A 19454-nucleotide genomic window follows, 5' to 3' on the forward strand; every position below is an offset into this window, starting at 1 on the left:
CAGTGGCCCCGTGACCGTGAAATATTCTGAGTCGCTATGCATGATATTGTTTTTGTCAGAATGATACATTTTTATTATTTTCAGTTGCTCTAGAATATTTATTTAATATTTTCAGTGCATGCAAACTTTTATTTATTTATGCAGTATATTTTTAATTAATGTTTGACTCAGATATTTATTATATTTTTAAGAATGCATTTTTATTTAAGTATTTAATTGGTTATTCATTTTAAATACCTTTATTCGGTGCATATATGTATGGGCATATATGTACATATTATATTTAGTAAGTATAAAAAAAAAATTTTCCGCATATTTATTTATTATAGAGTTAGGGTCGTTTCAGTTGGTATCAGAGCACGGTCCTCGGAGGGGCCTCACTGCTATGCGAGCTCAGAAATCCACGCTACCGGTCTGTAAGTTTTAAACGTTTATAACATGATTTAATTTCTAGAATTTAAGTTAGTATTAATTTCAAAACACTTAGTTATGCATGGCGATTTACGTAAATAAATATGTGGTGGTGCAGAATGCCTCCCAGACAGGTGAACTGACGTGGGAGACCTCCACATCCACCTCCACCTCCACCGCCACCTCAGCAGCACCCTATTACAGCACTGGAGCAAGCCAGTGCCACTATGACGGCGGGTATTACTGCCTTGCTGGAGCAGCAGGCAGCCGTCCCAGACTGTCCCACGAGGAGGACGTCGCGGAGAGGTTCCAGAAGAAGGGGCCTAAGGAGTTTTTGGGGACCACCGATCCGTTGGTGGCTGAGGGATGGATTCGCTCACTTGAGTCCATCTTTGACTATATGGGTATCACAGACGCCGACAGGGTGAGCTGTGCTACATACATGATGCGAGGCGATGCAGCCTCATGGTGGGAGGGAGCAGTACGAGGAGTCTATCTACCTACTCTGACATGGGCTGAGTTCAGGCGTATCTTCTACGCCAAATATTTCACTGAGGATGTGCGCAGTCGCATGATCCGAGAGTTCATGAGTCTCCGGCAGGGGGACCGATCTGTGGTGGAGTACATAAGCCAGTTTGAGAGGGGCTGTCGTTTTGTGCCCATGATTGCTGATAGTCCGCAGGAGAAGATGCGGCAGTTTGTTGAGGGCCTGAAGGCTGAGATCAGGCATGACGTGCGCATGGCAGACGTGTTTACATATGAGTCTGCAGTCAGCAGGGCTTTGCGTTCGGAGGAGGGTCGGAGAGCGATCCAGAGAGAGCAGCAGCAGGGTAAGAGGCAGTTTGTTCAGACAGGGTATCAGCGACCATCTTCGCAGCCACCTGCGAAGAAGCAGTATACAGGGCCGGCTAAGGGCCCGAATCAGCAGCAGAGGCCACAGCAGCAGAGGCCGCAGCAGCAGCAGAGGGGCGGGGCCCCTAATGCCATAGCTTATCCCACTTGCTTGAAGTGCCAGAAGATGCATTCGGGACCTTGCCTATTGGGAGCAGGAGTTTGCTTCCACTGCAGAGAGCCGGGGCATCAGATTGCTAACTGCCCCAGGAAGAAGAACACCGCTGGTAGGGTGTTCGTGATGCAGGCTGAGGAGGTCGACCCAGACACCTCCTTGATCACCGGGAGAATTCTAGTTGGAGGCAACTCCACGTTTGCGTTGCTAGATTCAGGGGCTACGCATTCGTTTATCTCCCTGGAGTTTATCCGGCGGGTAGGCATCACACCTGAGAGTAGTGACAGTGGGTATGATGTTACTATGCCGTCAGGGCAGGTTATGTCTACCTCGAAAGTTATTCGAGGACTGGAGTTAGAGCTGCAGGGACACTCCATTCGAGCAGATGTAGTAGTCTTGCCTTTGAGTGGTTTTGATCTTATTTTGGGTATGGACTGGTTGACAGTCAATGGAGCTTCGATTGATTTTCGTCGGAGATCAGTGTCAGTGAGACCTACAGGGGGCGACCCGTTCACTTTTCATGCATCTCAGAGCAGTGATATTCCTCAGGTGATATCCTATATTCAGGCGAGGAAGTTGTTGGGACGGGGTTGCCAGGGGTTTCTAGCGAGTATTGTCACGACTTCAGAACCATCTAGCAGATCATTATCAGAGTTAGAGGTGGTTCGTGACTTTCCGGATGTCTTTCCGGAGGATGTTGCCGGAATTCCACCAGTGAGAGAGGTGGAGTTCAGTATTGACTTAGTGCCAGACACCGTGCCTATCTCTAAGGCACCGTACAGGCTTGCTCCTACCGAGATGAAAGAGTTGAAGGAGCAGATACAGGAGTTGTTAGAGAAAGGCTTCGTTCGACCTAGCTTTTCTCCTTGGGGAGCTCCGGTGTTGTTTGTGAAGAAGAAGGATGGCAGTATGAGACTGTGCATCGATTACCGAGAGCTTAACAGAGTCACAGTGAAGAACAAGTATCCACTGCCGAGGATAGAGGACTTGTTTGACCAGTTGCAGGGAGCTTCAGTGTTCTCCAAGATCGATCTGCGATCTGGTTACCATCAGTTGCGTGTTAGGGATGCAGATGTGTCCAAGACTGCTTTCCGGACACGATATGGGCATTACGAGTTCTTGGTGATGCCATTTGGGTTGACCAATGCTCCAGCGGTTTTCATGGATCTCATGAACCGAGTCTTTCAGCCATATCTGGATCAGTTCATCATAGTCTTTATTGATGATATTTTGATCTATTCTAGGAGCATCGAGGAGCATAGACAGCACCTTCAGACCGCATTGCAGACTTTGAGGGAGCATCGGTTGTATGCCAAGTTCAGCAAGTGCGAGTTTTGGCTTGAGCAGGTGGCATTTCTTGGCCACATTATTTCGAGGGATGGAGTTGCAGTCGATCAGTCTAAGGTGGAGGCAGTGCAGAATTGGGGCATTCCGAAGAATGCTTCAGAGATTCGCAGTTTCTTGGGTTTGGCCGGATACTACAGGAAGTTCATCAAGGGTTTTTCCTCTATTGCAGTACCCTTGACTTCCTTGACCAAGAAGAATGCGAAGTTTATATGGAGTTCAGACTGTCAGAGGAGCTTCGATCAGCTGAAGGAAGCACTCACTACAGCACCAGTGTTAGCGATGACAGTACCACACGAGGAGTTAGTGGTTTACACCGACGCGTCTAAACTTGGTTTAGGCGCAGTGCTTATGCAGTGTGGTAAGGTTATTGCGTATGCGTCGAGACAGTTGAAGATTCATGAGCAGAACTACCCGACGCATGACTTGGAGTTGGCAGCAGTGGTCTTCGCTTTGAAAATCTGGAGGCACTATCTGTATGGCGAGAAGTGCAAGATTTTCACAGACCACAAGAGCCTCAAGTACTTCTTCACCCAGAAGGAGTTAAACATGAGACAACGCAGATGGTTGGAGTTGGTGAAGGACTATGACTGTGACATTAGCTACCATCCGGGTAAGGCTAATGTGGTGGCAGATGCTTTGAGTCGGAAGTCGTCAGTGGTATCATGTTTGACTGTGCAGTTACCACTACAGACCGAGATTCAGAGATTTGATTTGGAGTGCTATCCGAGTGGCCATGCACCGAGCTTGTCAGTGTTGACGGTGCAACCAGTTCTACGAGATCGGATTAGAGAGGGGCAGACCACTGATGAGGAGTTACAGCGATGGAGACAGAGAGATGAGGCTAGAGGAAATCTCTTGTATACAGTGGAGGATGGCATCGTTCAGTACCGTGGTAGGATGTGGGTACCGAACGTCGATCAGTTGCGAGCTGAGATTTTGACAGAGGCTCACGCATCTCCGTACTCCATTCACCCCGGAAGTACGAAGATGTACAAGGACTTGCAGCTATTGTATTGGTGGCCCGGGATGAAGAGTGACATCGGGAGAGTGGTGTCAGAGTGCTTGACTTGTCAGCAAGTCAAGGCAGAGCATCAGCGTCCAGCAGGACTTCTTAGACCTCTCCCCATTCCGGAATGGAAGTGGGAGAACATTACGATGGACTTTGTAGTTGGCTTACCGAGGAGTACTAGAGGGTGCACAGCGATTTGGGTGATTGTGGATAGACTCACCAAGTCAGCTCATTTCTTGCCGGTAAGGACTACTTACACCTTGACACAGTATGCAGAGCTTTACATCAGAGAGATTGTTAGACTGCATGGCATACCAGTGTCTATCGTGTCAGACAGAGATCCGAGGTTCACCTCAGCGTTTTGGAAGAGTCTGCACACAGCTTTGGGGACTAGACTCTTGTTCAGTACAGCTTTTCATCCCCAGACAGATGGGCAGTCCGAGAGAGTGATCCAGGTTCTCGAAGATCTTTTGAGAGCTTGTGTCATCGATTTTCGAGGATCTTGGGAGACTAGACTGCCATTAGTGGAGTTTACCTATAACAACAGCTTTCAGTCGTCTATAGGTATGGCTCCATATGCAGCACTCTATGGGAGGAGATGCAGATCTCCGGTGCATTGGGATGAGGTTGGAGAGAGGATTTTGTTGGGTCCGGAGATTGTGCAGCAGACAGCTGACATTGTGACGCAGATTCGAGACAGGATGAGGACTGCGCAGAGTCGGCAGAAGAGTTATGCAGATGCCAGACGACGCGATTTGGAGTTCGCGGTAGGTGATCACGTATTCCTGAAGGTGTCACCTATGAAGGGAGTAGCGCGTTTTGGGCGGAGAGGCAAGCTTAATCCGAGATACATAGGGCCATTTGAGATCTTGGAGCGAGTTGGCACGTTGGCCTACCGTTTAGCTCTACCTCCAGGGCTAGCGGCAGTGCACAACGTTTTCCATGTATCCATGCTTCGGAGATATGTCTCCAATCCGTCGCATGTGTTGGATTTTGAGCCCTTACAGTTGCCACCAGATCTGGTGTATGAGGAGAGACCAGTGCGGATCTTGGCTAGAGAGGAGCGGAGGCTTAGGACGCGGGTCATACCGATGGTCAGAGTCCAGTGGCTGAATCACTCGGAGGAGGAAGCTACTTGGGAGACCGAGGAGGATATGAGGACTCGCTACCCGGAGATGTTCGGGTAAGTACTTTAATTTCGAGGACGAAATTCAATTTAAGGGGGGGAGAATTGTAACACCCGGTATTTTAATTTCGTAAATCCGCCTGCATAATTAGGATTTTTAATTATTTAAATTTATGATTTATGGGTTAAATAATTATGTGAATTATTTATGCATGATTTAATTTATTTTTTAAGCATTTAACCCATAAATAGTGATTTTTATGATTTTTGGTATTTTTATTATTTAATCGCGTAGACGGGACCGTGGACGGACGAGATGACAACTTTCCACCCAAATTATTTTATGAGCCTTTTTAGAGCCTTAAAATATTATTTTAAGTTTTATTATCTCAAAATTTTAAGTATTTAATTTTATTTAATTTTAGGGGTCATTTTTATCCAAAATTAGCCAAAATAATGATTTTTAATTATCTTTAAAATTCCCCTAATTCTTAATTTCGGGATTTTATAAATTTTAATTTAAAGTTTCTGATTTAATTTTTATTAGAATGTTTAAATTTTATATTATTCTATTTATTAACTTAAAAACCTATTTCCTTAATTATTGAAACCTAAATCTACCCAACCCCACCCAAACCTCACGTCACTCTCAAACTTCAGCCGTCACCCCCACTCACTTTCTTCATCCTCTCGACCCCAGCAAACCCAGGAAGCCATAGCCAAGGATCGTGAAGCTCCAAGCGTCCCGTATTTGCGTCCCGTCGTCCCGGAACCGTCTCACGCTCGCGTTTCTCGTCGTCTACGGTGAAAGGCATGATTTCTTTCTTGAATTTTCGTACCATCTCAGTAATTATTGTAGGCGTATGGTGTATGTACTAAATTCTTTAAGAAATTACAGAAAATATGGTTTCCTCTCGGTTGCACATTCATGGCGCCTTGTTTTGTTTTCGTTCATGGACATACACATGTTTTCATGGTTACGGACGGCTAGGGTGCTGGTCAGGGATTCCTAGGTTGAGGTAGGGTGGTTTGGGCTCGAGTGGCTCGAGTGGTTCGAGCCAAACGAGCCCAAGTTTTGAGCTAGTGCAGTCGGCGGCTAGGGTTGACGCAGGTAAGGGTTACGGGTTCAGAGGCTTCGGGTTCGTCGTGCAGTCGTGCATGGGGCTGGGGCTAGGCATGGGTTAGGTCCGCCCGGACGTGGGCTACGTCCGGGCGGCGGCGCTCCGACCAGGGGCGGCCGGAGCCGGCCGGCAGCAGGCCAAGAGGGCCTGCTGCTCACGGCCGAGAGGCTGTGGGAGAGGGGGGATCGGGTTGGGCTAGTCTAGGGGTCCGGGTCGGGTCTGGGTGGTCCGGGTCGGGTCGGCTAGGTAGTGGGTCGGGTTAGTGAGTTCGGGTCCGAGTTTGGTGGGCCGGGCTCGAGTATTTTATTTTTTTAAGTATTTTACAAAATTATGTGTTTTTGAGACTAATAAATTGAAATAAAATTATTTGGACTCCCAAATAATTTTATTTGGACTTTTAAAATTTTAATTAAGTTAGTCCATTAATTTTGTGAGCTTTTGAGCTCATAAAAATTATTGGGCTAGTCTATGAGTTTTTGGGCCCATTGGGCCAGTGTAAGTGTTATTGGGCTTGGTAAAATTTTTAATGGGCTTTATTAATTTAATTGGGCTTAGAATAATTATTTGGGCTTAAGGTTTGAAATAATGGGCTTAAGTATGTTAATGGGCCAGATTTAAGTTAATGGGCTTGTGTGTAGGGCCAGCAGTCCAGGACCATCCCTGAGAAAATTTGCATGTGTCCTGAATATATATTTAATTATTTTTATGCATTTAAGTTATTTTAATATTTATACGTTAGTAAGAAATTAAATTAAATATATATGATGGACACATATTTTATTCAAGTACATGCATTCATGAAATATTATTTTATGCATGATTTAATGTTAAATTGAGCAATAAAATATTTTATGTTGGAAGTTGAAGTAGTGTGACAATTTAAGGGGGATTCGTCCCCATATGATTGAAGGGCAGTTTACTGCCAATTTAATGAGGTGATTCGTCACCGGCCACGTACGTAGGTTTCCACGCTGATCAGTATTTAATGTATGATTTAAGGTTACACTACGGATACAACCATGCGATGTTAGAAAATGAATTGCTCAATAATGTTATGTATTAAGTTATGTATGTTTATTTAAGTTAAGTATGTTATGAAATTTTAAGCATGCTCATTCATGTATATGTATGTATTAGTATTAAATTGGTTTAAATTATTTTAAACCCTTGTTATGTTAGCATGTTGGGCCTCTAGGCTCACTACACTGGTATGGTGCAGGTGAGTACGTTGAGGATGACGTTGTACCCACCGGAGGCGAGGACGTATGAGCATGCATGCAGTGGCCCCGTGACCGTGAAATATTCTGAGTCGCTATGCATGATATTGTTTTTGTCAGAATGATACATTTTTATTATTTTCAGTTGCTCTAGAATATTTATTTAATATTTTCAGTGCATGCAAACTTTTATTTATTTATGCAGTATATTTTTAATTAATGTTTGACTCAGATATTTATTATATTTTTAAGAATGCATTTTTATTTAAGTATTTAATTGGTTATTCATTTTAAATACCTTTATTCGGTGCATATATGTATGGGCATATATGTACATATTATATTTAGTAAGTATAAAAAAAAAATTTTCCGCATATTTATTTATTATAGAGTTAGGGTCGTTTCACTTCGCTTGTCTGTCTTGAGCTGTCTTCATTCTGGTTTGAATAAGCTTCACTTGCTCAGTCATATCTCTAATCATGTCAGGACCAATATCAGGTACTTCAGAGATATCATCCCAGTACAAAGGAGATCGACACCTTCTACCATACAGAGCTTCAAACGGAGCCATTTCAATACTCGATTGATAACTGTTGTTGTACGAGAATTCACAAAGTGCTAGTGATTCTTGCCAACTAGTGCCAAAATCAAGCACTACAGCTCTCAACATATCTTCCAAGATCTGAATGGTACGCTCAGACTGTCCATCTGTTTGTGGATGATACGCAGTGCTCAAGTGTAGCTGAGTACCTAAAGCATTCTGTAAACTGTGCCAGAAGTGTGATGTAAATCGAGGATCACGATCTGATACAATAGATTTCGGCACTCCATGTAATCTGACAACTTCACGGACATAAATTTCTGCCATCTGGTCGTGTCTGTATGTCATACGATAAGGAATAAAACACGCTGATTTCGTCAATCTATCGATAATAACCCAGATAGCATCGTAACCTCTAGAAGATCGAGGTAATCTCGTCACAAAATCCATGGAAATATGATCCCATTTGCATTCAGGCACTGATAAACTCTGTAACAAACCAGACGGTTTCTTTCGTTCAACTTTCACCTGTTGGCAATTAAGACATCGAGATACAAAATCAATGATATCTGTCTTCATTTGTTTCCACCAATAATGAGCTTTCAGATCATTATACATTTTTCTACCACCAGGATGAATGCTATAACGACTACAATGCGCCTCTTTCAGTAGTTGTTGTCGTACATCAGAAATATCAGGCACTACAAGACGATTGTGAACATAAAGAAGATCATCTCTAACCCGGTATTCAGATACATGCCCTGATCTGACTTTCTCAATCGAGTTCTGCACATTCTGATCAAGCTTCTGAGCATCTCTAATTCGCAATAATAATGCTGGTTCAACTTGAATTTGATAAAGTCGCAAAGGCTGATAATTCGTATCAAATACTAATCCAGAAAAACAACAGTCTTCAATCAAGTTTGATACACCAATCGTCGATAAGGACAAGGAACATACCTTTCGACTCAATGCATCGGCTGCTGCGTTCGATTTCCCTGGATAGTACTTAATCTCACAATCAAAATCTTTAAGCAAATCAAGCCATCGTTGCTGTCTCATATTTAATTCTGACTGTGAAAACAGATATTTCAGACTCTTATGATCAGAATAAATTTCAAACTGCTCACCGTACAGATAATGTCGCCAAATCTTCAAAGCAAATACGATAGCGGCCAGTTCAAGATCATGTATCGGGTATCTGGTCTCATGAGGCTTCAACTGTCTCGAGGCATAAGCAATCACATGCCCTCGCTGCATTAAAACACAACCTAAACCTCGATGAGATGCATCACAATAAACAGTGAAACCACCAATACCTGAAGGAATCGTCAGGACTGGTGCACTGGTCAGTCGCTTCTTCAACTCAAGAAAACTGGATTCACAAGCTTCAGACCAGACAAAAGGAGCATTCTTCTGAGTCAACTGAGTAATCGGCTTTGCAATACTGGAAAAATCTTTGATAAACCGACGATAATACCCAGCCAATCCCATAAAACTCCGAATCTCAGGAACAGATGTTGGTCTCGACCAACTGATCACTGCCTTGACTTTACTTGGATCAACAGAAATACCATCTCCTGATATGATATTTCCAAGAAATACAACCTGTTTCAGCCAAAACTCGAATTTCGACAGTTTAGCATATAGTTTCTCAGCTCGTAAAGTCGTCAACACTGTTCTCAAATGCTCAGAATCAATCCAAGACATAGTTTATAAGTTCCTAAACATGCACATATACATGTATCAATGTTTCAAGCATCTATACATGCATTTGTTATATCAAACAAATCACTAGGAAAACAACAATCTACAAAACTCTCCAAAGTGTTATACATGTCCTTCAAAACCAACAAGTTCTAAAGTTTGATGCTTCTAGATTTCAAGACTTCATCTACAACCCGAGTCCTTACGTGCTAGACTCTCTCCCAGCTGTCAATAACGTCGTTGACCAGCTCCTGCCCCATCTGTTTTCATGCACGCATACAAAACAAGACAACAGCTGGATAAACTCCGGTGAGATTTCAATCTCAGTATAACCAACATATCGAAATCGTTAAATAATTCATATCAATTAACTCTAAACATATCGACTCAAGAATAGAGAAATTAACGCTTCAAATAAGAATTGATCCATATAACTTCGTTGCCATCAAGATTCGTAACCGATCTAATTGATATGGATATCCATCTATCGTAGCCATTCCGGGCTCGAAAATAAGGTCCTCCTCCGACCTCGGCATAGAATCAATTCAATTTCACATCATATCATAATCAAATAAAGATCCACTACCTGAGATGGATCGACAACATCAAAATCAAATCGAAATAGTAAACAAGTATGTGATTTTGGCGGGACAACTCAAGAAGCGTCATTCTCGAGTTTCAAATCCCTGACTCATGATGTCGTCATTATACCTTCGTAATTCTCGATTCTGACTCTTCAAATCTGAAAGATACAATCAAAAGATATATATCAAACTTCAATTCAATCTATCCTTTCAGAAACGAATCAAAACCGTCAAAAAATCGTCAATCAATCGCAATTCAAACCTCAAGCTAACTTCTTCGGTTCAAAGTCGATGTCTCGAGTCGTTGGCCTTTCAAACTCAATTGGAACTGAAGAATAAAAATGTTATAACATTTACATCATCAAGATAAAGGCTTCAGCTAAGATATCGGCTATCAAAACAGTTCCAAAACTCGATTAAACGGCGTAGCAATTGAAAATCGGTAACCGATCTGATATCGAAATCAATTCTATTTCCAATATCAATCATGCGTGCATCTATCCTCAACAAATCAGTATCCAAATTATCTTATCAGCAGTTATAACCAACAATCATAAGCTGGAAATCATGCTTGGACACAAGAATATAAACTCATCAAACCGGTTTCGATATAGAATCAGAAACAAACTCAAGAACATGATCATATCATGAAAATCCAATCTCTGCCCAACAACTGATTTCAAAATTCATATAACACAGCATAAAACTTATACGAGATCGAAACCCTCGTCTTAAGGATTCCAGAACAATTTACGGTATCGAAATCGGACAATCGGAACAAAAGATACGACAAATCGAAAATCGGAAATGAAAGAAACTAGAAGGGTTCTCGACTTCTTCTTCACTTTTCTGAATTGCATATCTATATAACACGTTTCCATGCTGAACAATACATATGCAATCGGATAACTTTTAATATAATTGCAATTGAACCCCTAAAAACTTTAGAAATTGCAATTCAGTTCTCGGCCCTCTTTTTAATTCAATTTCAATTCTAAATAATTTAAGAATATTAGAATTTAAATCAAAACTCTAAATATTTCCAAATTAAATATACTCGGATTAAAATTAAATAAGTTTGAATTAATTTAATTAATCTCGGGCCTTACGCACGGAGTCCGTGCATTTTTTACAGAGTTGGATTTTTACGTGCGTGAGTACACGGACCTGGGCACGGAGGTATGCACGGGGTCCGTGTACCCTGTAGTGTCCATTTTTATGGCTACAAGTTAATGCACGGACCCGAGCACGGATGTGTGCACGGAGTCCGTGCATGCTCTTTCAAAAAATTTTAAATTTTCCTCTCTTGGTCATGGCTCTCTGTCGTTGATTGTTTGTTTTACTCTTGATTAGATGATTAGAAACGAGGTCTCACAACAATCAAAATTGAGGAATTTAAAATCCATAATCAAAATTTATGGCATAAAGATTTAACAACCCAATATATCCTTATTTTTCTTTTTCGATTGATAGTGTTGCGATCTTACTACCGCACATTCATAATTTTCAATCAATAGTCTATGCTGTTTATCATTGAACATTACGTCGCTATTCATAAAAATAGTGACAAATAATAGATCATGCTTCTTCTAGAGCATTAAAAACGAATATATGATTTGAATCGATATCAAGTCAATATCTTTTTATATATATCTCACATATATCTTTAATAACTTTTTTCTTATGAATATTGATAATTTTAGATCACACATCGATATTCTTTAAGAAATTTCGATTAATTTCTTTATTTATAAAATCCTCAAAAAATCATTCAACCAAAGACACTTTAAATCAATATTATTTAAGAATATTGTTAAATATTGGATCTTATATTAATATTCTTCAAGAATATTATCAAATCTTGCATCTTTTTATCAATATTTCAATATTGATACACTTTGACATGAGATCTATTTCTTCAATGATATTTATAGATTTTGGATATCATATCATATATCAATTATGATTTCTTCAGTTTCTTGATATACGGAATCATATATCATATCTTTATCATGAATCTATTCAAATTCTCAATATATTATATCATAATCATGAATATCTTTCGATATATCAAAATCGTAATTATGAATCTCTCAAAATTCTCAATATATTATATCATGATCATGAATTTCTTCAAATTCTCAATATAAAATCATGTTGTGCTATTGTAGAGCCACAACATATTCATGATATTTCATGGGCACCAATATATCAATCATTATCATTGTGCAACTTCTAGAGCACCAATGAATATATCTCTCATAAAATTGAGTATTGACAAGACATTGTGCTATTCCAATAGCATCAATAAAACGAGAATTATTTTCGTTCTCAGTTGGTTACAACATCGTGCTGATAACGTGTTATAAATCATCATAAACATAAAAATAGAGAGATGAATAGATAGAATTTATGAGATGAGAGAGAATTCATATGAGTCAATATTCAGGTGCAATTTTCATTGAACTCAATTATCCCTATTTATAAAGAAAGATTAAAAGATACAGATTTTTACTAATATTATCTTGACATATTTATCTTGATTACATATCTTTAATAATATAATCATCTATAATAATAATATATTTATAACAAAAAATAATAAATTATATATTACTAATATTTTTTGCTCGTGATGCGATATAAATTGTTTTTTAACACATAATTTAATGTTCATATTATTTTTAGGACTAACATAATGGATTAAATTTTCAAAAATTTAGATTAAAATAAAAAGAATAATTTGTAATTAATTTGCAAGCTTTACCGAAAAAAAATAAAAAAAAGTTTGATCAGCCATTTCCGAAAGAAAGTGACTAAACTCTACAGCTGCTCTTTGGGTTTTGTTATCCACCATATTTACTCGTGAAAAAGACAAGTGAGCCAAAATGCATAAAAATTTTTGTGGATCAGGGATAATAACACATATTTTCAGATAAAAATTTAATGCAAATTTGAATTTGAACATTCAATCAGGTTATATATATATATATATATAAGATAAAAATTTAATGCAAATTTGAATTTGAACATTCAATCAGGTTATATATATATATATATATATCATGTATTATTAATAAATAGATCAATCAGGTTATATATATATATATCATGTATTATTAATAAATAGATCTTCCGTGAGACGATGTCATAGATATAAATATGTGTGTGTGTCGAATCAGTACATACATTCAGTAAAAATTAATATCTTTGATATATATTATTAATTATTAATAAATAGATGACAGAGTCCGCTGCACATATAAGCGGATGCTGGAATACTCAACTTATTTTTGTAATTAATTTTTTTTAAAATTAAATATAAAAAAAAAAGTGATTCTGGTCTTATTGACAAGTCCCTATCCAATAATTCATAAACAGCTGGCCTGCTGGGCTGCTGGCGACCATTAAATGAATTTCTTGCTATTTTTACTTTAACATGAAATAATAATCGCGATCGGATGATTGTTAGTGGCGGAAATAAATTGGAATATTTTCAATAAATCTTATTCGAATGAAAAGCTAGTTTTTCCACTCGGAAATATAATCTTGCTCAGTTTTTTGTTTTTCTTTTAAAAATTATCTTTGGTCATTTTTCATTCATGATCTTCTCATCAGTTGATGAGATGTTAGTAAGGGTAATATCTATATATTAAATCTAATGATTCAATTTTAATTTGAGTGTGCCCATATATTTATATGAATTTCACGCGTCTAAATCAATTTTTTGTTGTTGGATTCAATATTAAGGAACTATCTTATACTAGTATGAACTGAACCCTTCTCATCATGTACGAATAATAACTACTCTAAAATTTGGGATCACAATTTTAAAATTTATATATACATAAAAATATAATCAAAGATTGTAAAAAAAAAAAAAAATTACAATCAAAGATTAAACTTTTGTTCCGTACGTATAATACACATGCAATAAATTAATTTGAGCATCACTTGGAGTGTCCAAATTGATGTAATTGGTGAATTCTATGTTTATAAGTTATTGCGTTAATTCGAGGTTTACGTACACACAAAAACATTAGCGACGGTGAGTTTCTAAGTAAAAAAAATAAAATAAAATAATTTGAGTAGTTGGGGTCGTTAATTGATAAGTCACAAAAAAATAAATAAATAATTTGAGTGGTTGACTGGTTGGGCTTTGGTCGTTCTCTGATAAGGCCATCTCCAACCCATTACGCTATCTTGGTGTAACACTAACTTCAAGATAGTGTAATTCCTACACCAAATACAAAAACCATCTCCAACCCATTCACTCTAAACTCTACACTAAAAAGAATATTCTCGAAATATTTTCTATTATTTTATTTACAACAACTAATTTATTCCACCAAATATTTTTAACATAATAATTAAATATCATTAATATCTAAATAATAATTTCTACATAAAAAATCTAATTTATTTTTTTTAATATGCGCGTCCTACTAAACGTAGTAGGACGCCTTTATAATTTCAGTCTTTTTTAAAAAAACTGTTTATTTAAAATGTATCATAATTTTTTCTATGTAAAATTTTAATTAATATTTATATTAAAATATTATTTTTTTATAATTAAAAACATAAATTTAGTTATTTATTACATAAATAAAGTTTTTAACTAATTTATTCCATAAAATATTTATAAAAACAATAATTTATAAATTTATTATTATGTTATTAATTAATATAATATTATAAAAGAATAAACAAGTGATGTAATTATCTATAAAAAATTTTAAAAAAATTATACATTTATTGAAAATATAATCTAATTATTAAAATTTTAAATCAAAATATCCTAAAATTAAAAAATAAAAGAAATATATTAAATTTAAAGATATGAAAATTTAAAAGAAAAAAGATTTTTTTAAAAAAACAAACGTATACAATTACAAAAAAAAGGAAAAAATTAAAAAAAAAGAAAAAAAAAATCCTACGCTATTGCTACAGTGTTGCACCAAATTTGGTGCAACACTGTAGCATTCCTCCAACATAGCGCTAAGTATAGCGCTGGGTTGGAGGAATGAACCCAACACCAAATTGGCGTTTTACACCAATTTGGTGTTGGGTTGGAGAAACCCTAAGTCACAATCCAGACTGTTTGTAAAGGGTACATCAATAATTCAACAAATACAGCTTGCAACAATAATTGCGAATTTTTTTGTTCTTCTTTTTTTATGTGGATGAAATAAAAAATTGCAATTCAGTAGTGCTGCGAGTCTCCGATCAATTACTCCATAGGCTATCTCATAAATGTGCTTCTTCAACTTATGTATGTATGCGCATGTATAAATTATTTTTTAATATAAGAATAATATTTAATTTATTGTTCTTTCTCCAAATGATCAGCAAGCACCAGATCTGTGTGTGTACTTTGATCATGAATCCTCTTTTTGGCTGAAAAATTAAATGGACATCAGATAATCCAGGTAAGTTTTCTAGTTCAGTATATTTTTTGTGTTTCATTTCAATATATATTTTTTCAAATGATAAAAAAAAAAGAGAAGATTATTAAACAATTAGTATATAAATGATAAAAAAAAATGATTGATATAGAAATGTAATATAAAGTGATAAAATAATATTGTGTTTGATATGATTTTTGATAGTGTGATAAATAAAAAATATTTTTATTTTTGGAAAAAACTGACCTTGAACTATATTAATATTATATTTTTAAAAAAAAATGCTAGATGTACACCTTGTGGTGTACACCTTGGTTTACATCCTTACTTAAAATTTTTCTAATTTTCCTCGTTAATTACAAAATACCCATGATAAGAAATAAATATCTAGTTGATCAAGGAAAGTTTTATAATTAATAAGGAAGGATGTAAACCAGGGTGTACAGCGAGGTATACATCTAGCATTACTCTTTTTTAAATGGAGGAGAAATATGTTGGTTTTTTTTTTTTTTTTTGTTTGGGGTGTAGAGAAAAGGCAGAATGAGAAACAACGGGTGTGATTACATAATTGATAGGTAGTACAAAGGGAATAAGGTAGGTTTATTTTCCTCCAATTAATATGGGTTTGTCTTTAGGCGAATGAATTGAGCGTAATTGTTAAAAATCCAACCAAACATTAGTTAAATCAATTAATATGGGTTTGTCTTTTGTTATCATTCAATTTAAAAATCGTATTCGTAACCTTGGAAAATGAATCAAATTTTTTGGGCCAGAGAGCACGCATCTTGGACGTAAAGGTCGCATCTTTTTTAAAACTGAATTTCTAGTTCTAGAATAGATATTTGAGAATATTTCCTTATAATCTTTTGTATTTTACAGCACAACCACCAGCTGGATCATTCCGTCCTAGGTGCAAGGACTTGACTGAAGAAGCAAAAAATGGCAGAGATTGCAGTATCTTTTCTCTTCGATCAGCTTACAGTGTTGCTCCGAGAGGAGCGAAAATTGCTTACAGGGATTGGGAAAAATGCCGTCCGTATTCGAGATGAATTGGGACTCATGAAGGCGTTCCTTCGGGCTGCTGATGCTAAAGAAGAAGGCGATGAGCTACTCAAAGAATGGGTCAAGACAGTGCGTGAAATCACTTTCGACACTGAAGATGTTCTTGCAATGTACATGCTCCGATTTCCCTATCAACGTCGTGACACGAGTAGGTTCAATTGGTACATCAAAAAGATGTATGCCTCGGTGAAAAATTTGAGATCCCACCATCGAATTGCTTCTGAATTCCAAAATATCAAGTTGAGACTGGAAAATGTTTCCAAGAGTCGCGAGAGATTCAAAAACGTGTACGATGAAATGAATGAACGATCGAGCAATATTCAAAAACGTGTACGATGAAAACATATGACACTCGAGGTGATGCGCTTCTATTGGAAGAAGCAGAGGTGGTGGGCATCGAAAAGCCAAAGAAACAACTATTAGAGTGGCTTATGCAGAGTGATGATGGGCTTAAGGTCATTTCAGTGGTAGGCATGGGTGGTTTGGGTAAAACAACCCTTGTTAAAAAGATCTATGATGATGCATCGGTGAAGGCCAATTTCAATAGCCATGTGTGGATTACTTTTTCAGAGAACTTCGACGAAGACAATCTTTTGCGAGAAATGATTAAAGATCTTGTCAATGAAATCATGGTTCCACCGCCTCAAAATCTGGAAGCAATGACTGGTCTCAAATTGAAAGAGTGTGTTAATAAGTTTCTCAAGGATAAAACTTACATGATTGTCCTTGATGATGTTTGGAAAGTCGTTGCATGGGAATCCATTAGACTCGCATTTCCAAGAACGAGTGTACGTGGACGCATCATCATCACCACACGCTTGGAAGAAGTAGGCAAAGCTGCCTGTTGCGAGACAAATGGTCATTTGTATCATTTAAATCGTTTGGCTCCTGCAAAATCAGAAGAGTTGTTTTACAGAAAGGCATTTCCGCGTAGTTCATGTCCTCCATGTTTAACTGAAATCTCAAGAAGTATTTTACGAAGATGTGATGGCTTGCCGCTTGCAATTGTTGTCGTTGGTGGCCTCTTAGCAACCAAGAACAACAATCTTGGAAGATTGGAAAATGTTTGAGCGAAAAATTGGTCTTGAATCACAAGGGGAGGCTGTTGAAGCAATGAATAAAGTACTGTCTCTTAGCTATTACGACCTGCCCTACCATCTCAAAGCTTGCTTCTTATATTTGAGCATTTTTCCAGAAGATGAAATGCTCTTGAAGTGGAAAATAATTCGACTATGGATAGCAGAAGGTTTTGTGGAGGCAAAAGAGGGATATACACCAGAAGAAGTGGCAGATTCATATCTTAACGAGCTTCTCAACAGAAGTCTAATCCAGGTAGCAGATACATATGAAGATGGAAGGCCAAGAAAGTTCCGTATCCACGACATTCTTCGAAACTTCATCATTTCAAAATCAAAAGAACAAAATCTTCTCACAGTAGGTTGTGGAGAAGAAGGGAGCTGTCCTGATAAGATCCGACGCATGGCAATTAGTACTTCAACAAAGGAAAGCTGCAACTTTAAGTATCTTCGCTCTTTGTTTTGGTTGGAGTACTTTGCAGATTCAGAATCTGGAATGATGATGTTCCAAAAGGTTTTGGGGGGTCGTTGTAGACTATTGAAAGTTTTAGATATAAGAGGAGCTCCAATAGATAGCATCCCAACTCAAGTGTTCCAACTCAAATATCTCAGCTTAAGGAGCACAAACATCAAACTCATTCCAAAATCAATCGGAAATCTTGAAAACTTAGAGACCTTAGATCTCAAGGAATCTGAAGTGACCGAATTGCCCATTGAGATTCTGAAACTTCACAAGCTTCGGCATCTACTTGTATACACATACGGAGATGCAGAAATTTTTCATTCTATTGCAAGAAGCTTGAAGGCTCCGTATGCAATAGGATGCAACTTGACATGCTTACAAAAGCTTTGTTTTATAGATGCAGATGAAGCAGATGGCATAAAAATAGTGCGGGAAATAGGGAAGCTAACTCAACTCCGAAAATTAGGCATTACAAAGCTGAGAAGAGAAGACGGAAAGGATCTTTGCTCCTCATTAGGGAAACTTACCAAACTGCGCACATTATACATTTATTCCATTGAGGTATTGGATTTGGATCACTACTCTTTATGTTCTTCACCTTTGCCATTTCTTCGTAAAGTTTTTCTGAAAGGACGTATGGAGAAGTTTCCTCAATGGGTGTATTCCCTTGAAGGGCTCACGGAACTACACTTGTCCTGGAGCAGATTAAGAGAGGATCCATTACAACACCTGGGAGATTTGCCCAATCTGTTATACCTAGTCTTGAGTATGCTTTCATATGCATTTTTAATATTTCACAGGGGCATTTGGTGCAAACAAAATATCAAAATATTTGCCCAGTCGCATGAGGGGTGCGTGCGCAACAATCACTCATCTGATGGGGCGAGTGTGCTAATTTTTTAAAAGTTTAGGGTTGAAGATGCCTATTAAAATTTCATAGGGGAGAAGTGTGGATTTTTAATATTTCACAGGGGTATTTGGTGCAAATAACTCTCCATTTTATTACTCTTTTTTTTTTTTTTTTTTTTTTACCAATTTCCATTTTATTACTAGTTTCATAATTATTGGGATTTCTGTTTTCCCTCCATTGACATAAATAACATAATTAAATGGCTAGGCCAATGAGAATTTTATTTTGTAGAAAAAAACCGTCCGCTCGACCGCACCACATAATTTGATAATTTTTTTTTATTAATAACGTCATATACCTTAATTTTCATTTTATATTTAACTTAAATCTAAGTTACTGTTTAAGAAAAAAAACTAAGTTAATTAATTCCATTTTTATTAGTTTTTTACCTTCCTCAAATTCTCAAATCTTCTCATGTTTTGTAAAAATTATTTATGACTTTAACTCCCTTGTTACACATTAAGAATAA

The 19454-nt window shown here is 37.4% G+C and overlaps 3 protein-coding genes across 3 annotated transcripts; all 3 read left to right on the top strand.

Moving 5' to 3' along the window:
* The first annotated feature begins 4474 nt into the window (after nucleotides 1–4474).
* LOC140888848 (uncharacterized) lies at nucleotides 4475–4960 on the top strand. The gene has a single exon (XM_073296553.1). It carries the CDS (start codon nucleotides 4475–4477, stop codon nucleotides 4958–4960), a length of 486 nt encoding a protein of 161 aa, XP_073152654.1.
* Nucleotides 4961–16871: 11911 nt separating this feature from the next.
* Nucleotides 16872–17606, top strand: LOC140888849 (disease resistance protein RPM1-like). The gene has a single exon (XM_073296554.1). The coding sequence runs from the start codon at nucleotides 16872–16874 to the stop codon at nucleotides 17604–17606; it is 735 nt and encodes a 244-aa protein (XP_073152655.1).
* A 43-nt stretch (nucleotides 17607–17649) lies between these two features.
* Nucleotides 17650–18784, top strand: LOC140888850 (disease resistance protein PIK6-NP-like). Its single transcript, XM_073296555.1, has 2 exons — nucleotides 17650–18636; nucleotides 18707–18784. The coding sequence occupies exons 1-2, from the start codon at nucleotides 17650–17652 to the stop codon at nucleotides 18782–18784; spliced, it is 1065 nt and encodes a 354-aa protein (XP_073152656.1).
* The last annotated feature ends 670 nt before the right edge of the window (nucleotides 18785–19454 follow it).

This window comes from Henckelia pumila, chromosome 3 (genome assembly GCF_033568475.1).
Source record: "Henckelia pumila isolate YLH828 chromosome 3, ASM3356847v2, whole genome shotgun sequence".
In the NCBI taxonomy this organism is placed as follows: Eukaryota; Viridiplantae; Streptophyta; class Magnoliopsida; order Lamiales; family Gesneriaceae; genus Henckelia; species Henckelia pumila.

Bases quoted from the DNA above. Each gene is read 5' to 3' on its own strand.
- LOC140888850 (XM_073296555.1), top strand. From the start codon at position 17,650: ATGAATAAAGTACTGTCTCTTAGCTATTACGACCTGCCCTACCATCTC. The intron at 18,637-18,706 runs GTATTGGATTTG...TTTTTCTGAAAG, and splicing joins TATACATTTATTCCATTGAG to GACGTATGGAGAAGTTTCCT.
- LOC140888848 (XM_073296553.1), top strand. From the start codon at position 4,475: ATGAGGACTGCGCAGAGTCGGCAGAAGAGTTATGCAGATGCCAGACGA.
- LOC140888849 (XM_073296554.1), top strand. From the start codon at position 16,872: ATGAAAACATATGACACTCGAGGTGATGCGCTTCTATTGGAAGAAGCA.